The 7,036-nt window shown below is 29.8% G+C and overlaps 1 protein-coding gene across 1 annotated transcript; it reads left to right on the top strand.

The window, feature by feature from the left end:
- The first annotated feature begins 4,227 nt into the window (after positions 1–4,227).
- Positions 4,228–6,235, top strand: LOC107008615 (calcium uniporter protein 2, mitochondrial). The gene is made up of 2 exons (XM_015207724.2): positions 4,228–4,894; positions 5,618–6,235. Exons 1-2 carry the CDS (start codon positions 4,304–4,306, stop codon positions 6,074–6,076), a joined length of 1,050 nt encoding a protein of 349 aa, XP_015063210.1. The 5' UTR covers positions 4,228–4,303; the 3' UTR covers positions 6,077–6,235.
- The last annotated feature ends 801 nt before the right edge of the window (positions 6,236–7,036 follow it).

The raw sequence follows: 7,036 nt of genomic DNA, 5'->3' as shown, positions 1-7,036 counted from the left end.
GAGAAAAAAGGAAGGAAAAGAGAAGGTTAACAAGAGTTTGAGGATAACCAAGGCAGGTCGCAACCAATTTTCAAAAAGGTGATTTTACCTTTCTAATTTATGACACTTCAATGGGTCAAAGGGGTAAGAATCAGAGACCGAATTCAAAAGTTAATGATTTTTATACGATAATTTTAATTAATATTGATATAATATGAGTAAAAGTCGTTCAATTCACATAAATTTATAAGGTCATAAATTAAATTGATGTTATTTAAAATTGTGATAGCGTAACTTGTTGAATATAGTCGAGGCCTAGCTAGGTCATATTTCCTCCTCACTTTCTAGTAATATTCAAAAGATAATACTTATAGTCAAGTTTTTATGTTAGGAGTATGAGGTATGAAATGTATATTTAAATTCATTATTTATCGAATTATCCTTATATCAGAAGTGATGTTGAGATATTGAATTTTATTAAGTTTGGTCAATATATTCATCTTTTCAAAAGCAAGTGTTAATTCTTTATGTAATTCAACAAACTATTCATAATTTTTATCATATATATCTCGATCAAATTCAATTACTAAGATTTAAGAAACTATAATTAGAATTGTCAGATAAGATTATTATGTTCAGTTTATTTACCATTCCTTTATTTACGTAAACAAAAAGGAAAAAAATTGACTTCTATAATCAACAAACGGCTAATCGTGCATATATGTGGCGAATGTCAAACGTTCACGTTTCTATAGTAGATAGAATTTATCTTATAACATGTGTATTACACAGATTATTAAACATTAATTTCATAGTTAGCATTTACTAAGTATTCTATTGTCAATGTGTAAAAACAAAACAAAATAAAATAAATAAACACCCACCATTCAATATTTTTTAATATATGTGGCAAAACGTTCGTGTTTCCTTGTAATCAAATTAATTTTATAATCGTTGAGAAAAATAATTAATCATTTACTTTACCATATTCCACTGATAATTCAATGTATATATATCATAATTATGAGCATTTAGTATTCTCTATGTCCATTATGTAAAAGGAAAAGGCACAAAAGATAATTACAAAAAAGAACCCAAAATAATTCGTCCACCTAGGATATATGTGGCGCAATGTTCAAGTTTAATTTTCCACGTGGTAACTAAATTAATCATTTACCCTAATTCAACGTTAATTATTTGTATTCGGAGTGCAAACATTACGATCTCTCTCTAATTAATTGTCTACTTTTTCTTTTTTAAGTTATCCCTAATTACTTGTCAATTTTGACAAAAGACAGTTTTTTTGCCTATTATACCCTCAATTAATTATTTAAAAAAAAGAAGTATAATTTCTTAAAAATCTTAAAATTTTAATTTATACACATCATATTTAATAGAGTAAAATGGTAAATTCAATGTGTCAATAATTATTTTCTTAATAAATGTATCAATTCAAAGATTTCCAAGTAATTAGGAACAAAGTGAGTAACAGAGAAGGCATGATGATAATTAAACAAACGATTTTAGTGTATGTTATCTTATTTAGTTAAACGCACAATGTTTAATAAGCCATCAAATATTAGGTTTGTTTCATTTGATGATGATACATATAAATTAAAGGAGTGTGTAATCAATTTATCTATCTAGTTAGTTTCTAAGAACATACAAGATCTTTTTTTTTTTCTTCAAAATACAAGTCGAAGATTTAATAATAAGAAATTTACTAACAAATTTAAGAGTACATCGATTATTCTTTTTTATCGCAAAAATGAACCCCTTCATTTTCATTTTAACTTTTAGCAATTTGTCCAACTTGGATATATGTGGCGACATGTTTGTGTTTCCTAGAAATTGGGCCTCATAGTCAAGTCACCACCTACACCCACTGCCATTTCTCTTTCTATTTTGGCAATGAGATAAAACATATGTGTGCATGTTGACCTAAAACAAAGCAAAGAGAAGGTCACCAAGAGTTTGACAATATATAACCAAGGAAGGTTGCAACCATTTTGAAAGGTGATTTTGCCTTTCATTTATGACTCTTCATAGGGCTAAAGGGTACACCCAAGTTAATGTCTTTGAAAATATCGAATGATGAATTCGTTATATCAATAATTGTTTTCTTAATAAGTGTATCAAGTCAAAACTCTGACAAATAAAAACGAATGAAGGGAGTAATTATGATTTCTATATGAATAAAAAATCGCTGGATCTACATGTATAACTCATAATTGCACAAACTAAATTTATCTATGTTGAGTTTCTAGTGAAGGTCGTATTTCCTCCTCACTTTCTAGTAGTATTCAAAAGATAAAACCCAGTCAAATTTCATCCTTTTTAACTTAGGCATAACCTATTTAAAGTTAAGAGGATGAATTCTGATATTGTTTTATCGAGTTGATGACTACATTCATTTTTTTATCGTTGACTTTCAACCATTTAAAGTAATTCAATAATGAATAATTATACATGATTTTTATAATATATATCTCGATCAAATTCAGTTATTAAGATTTAAGAGACTATAACTAGAATTGTCCTATAAAATCAGTTCGTAATGAATTTAACGATTACTTTGTTACATTTTATTACCATTTCTTTATTTATGTAAAAATAAAAAATAAAAATAAAATAAATTCTACGATCAATAAACGTTTAATCTTCCACCTAGATATATGAGGCGAAACATTCACATTTGTAATAGCTAGCAAGAATTTATCTTTTACGTGTATTCCACATATAGTTCAAACGTTTTCAATTTTATAATCAGCATTTACTAAGTATTTTTTATTAATTTGTGTAAAAACAAAAGATAATTAAATAAATTCAATACCCACCATCAATATTTTACCAATTTGACCACTTAAAAATATAGAGTATGTGGCAAAACGTTCACGTTTACCAGAGTATATGATTCAATGTAAATATGCATTTACTATTTAAACTCCACCGTTATCGTTCAAGTTGTTGGGTAGTTCAACGCCAATACTTTTACAATATTATAAAAAAAAATAGTGACAATTTAAAATTTCAGCCTCCCAAAAAACTAGTATAATATTAATTGAAAAATTTTAAACATGGAGTAATACAATTTAATTGAATAAAAATAAATATCCATTGTTTAATCAATATTTTTATTGTTTGCCAGTTGGGATATATGTGGCTACACGTTTGTGTTTCCTAGAAATTGGGTTTTATAGTCAAATCACAACCCCCTCTCTTTGTATTTTGGCTATCTAAACACGTCAGCACAAAACTCTTATCCTATACACAAAACTCTTGACTAATTCTTATATTGCTTCCCTCCCTAACCAACACGTGTAAATCATTATTAATTACTCTCTCACGTTTAAAAAAAGAATGACCTAGTTTAACTTGGAATATAGTATAAGAAAAGAAAGAAAATCTTTTAATCTTGTGGTTATAAATTGAAGTTATGTCAAATTTACCAAAATATCCTTTAATCTTGTGGTCTTAAAAATGACACATGAAAAATTAAAGTTAAAGTGTTGCCAAAAAAAAGATATTATTCTTTTTAAAACAGACTAAAAAGAAAATAGAACCATTCTTTCTGAAACCTAGAGAATACGCAAATTAAAAATATATAAAATACACCATAAATAATCCCCCAACACCCACCCCCCAACCCGTGACTAATTTTCTAACCGGACACTTGTACGCTCAGTATAGTTACACTTCAAAAATATCTAATATCACATGAACTATTCAAGAAATTAAAAATTATATTAATTAAATGTACATGAAAATAAATAATTTCAATTTCTTAATTTTAAATTATAATCTCTAAAATTGCTCTCTAACAAGAACAAAATAAAAACAACATAAAGTGAAGTGGTCCTTTATGAATTTGCCTCCTGTTGCGGGGATATTCTTTTTCTACTGCGAATATCTACGCGGATATACTCAACTTTTCCCAGTGAAAATTCAAATTTTCATATTTATATACTAAATTTTGTTGTTACATTATTTTTAGGAGATAATTGTAACAGTACTAGTTTTAATGCTTTTTTTTAGGAGATAGTCCAAATACTTTCTTTTTTTATAAAATAAAATAAATATAAAATATTTTTTAAAAAAAATAATAATTTAAAACAATCAAGATAAACATGACAAATAAAATAGATCGGAGCTAGTAATTACCACGTCAGTATTGAAAATATTTAACATAGAAGTTGGCTGTCATTTCGTCACAGAGAACGGACCTATAAATAGTTCCATCTCATGGTTTTCTTTTTTCATTATCTTTGAACAATACAAACCCTAACCAAAATCTACCATTTATTTCTCTCTTTCGTTATTATCAATGGCGTTCAAAAAAACTCTAGCTCAGCGTCTTTCCAATGTATACAAAACCACCGGTTTTTCCATTTCTGCTTCTCGTATATCTTCATCATCCATGTCACCCAGAAAGCTTGTACCTCCTCATCCTGATGACAAAATCGCTCCAGATCCCGGAAATAATGGAATTATCCGGCGATTCATCCATCGTCGACTCATTGGCACGTCGCCGGCCACCTCGCCGGATATCCGGACACTACCTACCGGCGAAAGTCTCATCGAGAAAATCCGTGAAATGGATGTTAACAAAAGCAGGATCAAACTCGATGGATTCCTGCCGCCGCTAGAGATGCGGCCGGAACCGGAACCGGAGGTGACGACGGAGGGGAACTTGACGGTGGCGGATGCGAAGAAGCTGTTCAAAGTATCACAATTGGAGATGGTGAAACTGAGGCTAAAGCAAACTGAGAAGAATTGTGTTTCGTACCCGGAATTTGTTCAGATCTGCTCTGGATTTAGTTCGAATAATGATTCAGGCACCGAATTGGCGAAGATTCTAGATGATTCTGGAACTGTGCTTGTTATGGGAAACGTTGTGTTCCTCAGGCCTGATCAGGTTGGTTTTCTTTCACTTCTTTTTTTCATTCTTCTTTTATCAATTAATCTATAACTGTTTTTTTGACAGATACGCATTAAGATAAATTAATATGTGACAATTCGTTGGTAATTAGCACTATTAACATACAACTTAATTCATAAAACTTGCATTATCGAAAACTGATAGTAGCATTTTCGTGTTTTTTCTCCAGACAGGGAAATGAAACAAAGTCTCTCCCAGATCTCTTAAACGAGATGGTGACTTTTATAATGGAGTGGACCAATTCGGATCATTTTCAAAGACCCAAAATTTCCTTGAGATAGTTCACCAAAATTCTTTGGAGGATGATATAAAATACGGATCAAAAATACCTTTAAACTATGAGTTGAGTTGGGTTAGGAGGAAAGGAGTATGAAAAGGGGGAAAAAGAAATAGTTGTTATCTATTCATAGTTTCCCCTTTCAAATTGGGCACTAGTTTTTCTAATGCTTGACGTTAGAGAACTCTTTAGGAAAATAATCAAATTAATTTGGTGAGATTTAGTTTGCGTAGTCCTAGAGAAGTCCCATATGTCAATTATAGAGTACAATTTAGGGGGGCGCTATAAAACCATAGCTAGGTCTATAGTTGCAAAAATATTTTTATCGAAACATATGTGAGCTATATGTTTATTCGAAGCAGTGTCAGATGACCACTATTATCAAGTGGAGTGTTAGTTTTACCCAAACGTTTTGTTTACAGGTAGTGAAAACTCTACAAAGCCTACTGCCAATCCCCGCGACGACGATCCCAAAGGATCCACAAATGATGGAGGAGTTCAACAAGATGGAAGAGGAAAAAACAGCAATTGACAGAAAAGCAGAGTCATTGGTGCGTAGAGAATTATGGGCTGGGCTGGGCTACTTTGTGATTCAAACAGCAGCATTCATGAGATTGACATTTTGGGAACTATCATGGGATGTCATGGAACCAATTTGCTTCTATGTTACATCGTTTTACTGCATGGCTGGTTATACTTTCTTCCTAAGGACTGCGAAAGAGCCTTCTTTCGAAGGATTTTACCAGAGCCGGTTTGTTGCTAAGCAAAAACGACTCATGAAGGTTCGAAATTTTGATCTTGAAAGGTATAACGAGTTCAAAAGAGCTTGTTATCCTCAATCATCGATGGTGCATCCTGAAAAAACTTTAACAATTTGTTAGGTAGCAGAATTTATTTTTTTAGGAATAGTTAAGAAGGGAGTGCAAACGTCTTAAAAGACATCAATTAGTCTCTCTATTTTTTGGTTTAATTTTAACTTTCAATGTAACGGTCAATGTATATGCAGATGAAGAGGAATTCTGTTAACTTTGCAGTTTGCACTTGCCTTCGTGGTGCTTAGTCAGATTTATATTATCAAAAATCAAAATATAATTAAAATAAAAACAACATTCTTCAATAAAAAAAACTATATAATAATTAATCAATTAATAGAGATAAACCCCACCAGATCTGTATGTGATGCCAAGAAAGAGGGAGTCAAATAAGGGGAAGTAATATTCTTTTCATTATTCTTGGAGATCGTTGGGGAAAATTGAATAGGACAAAGGAAATGCTAGAGTTCATTATTTAAATAATCACTTAATTATTTGAAATTATTTCTTAAAATTATTATTTTACAAAAATCTCGCATAATTACCCTTTATAGCATTCAAAAGGTCTTTCTACTAAATACTGATGTTCGAATACATATTTTGCGATAGTCACTCAACTTTGAATAGTTTACTTAAAAATTCACTTAATTTTGGATAGTCTATTTAGAAAATCACTCAATTTTATTTTTTAACTCAAAAATCACTCAATTATTGGTATTTTACTTAGAAAGTCATCCAACTATTTAAATTTTACTTAGAAAGTCACTTAATTAATTTATATAACTTTTTTTCATTAAATTTAATAAAAATACAAAAATAATAATTAAATTATTTTTAAAAAATAAATAAGATTCTTATTTTAATTAACTTTTTTTTAACTACCTTTTCATTAAAAAAAAAAATAGGAGATCGCTACTGCCACCTTTTTTTTAATTACTTCTTACCAATTCCAATTTTTCTTTATTGGTAATCTTTTAACAATTAATTTCTAGTTTTATAATTATTAAAATTGAGATTCTTTTTGGGGGT

Source organism: Solanum pennellii, chromosome 2, assembly GCF_001406875.1.
Source record: "Solanum pennellii chromosome 2, SPENNV200".
NCBI lineage: Eukaryota > Viridiplantae > Streptophyta > Magnoliopsida > Solanales > Solanaceae > Solanum > Solanum pennellii.
This window is presented reverse-complemented; position numbering and strand designations above follow the sequence as displayed.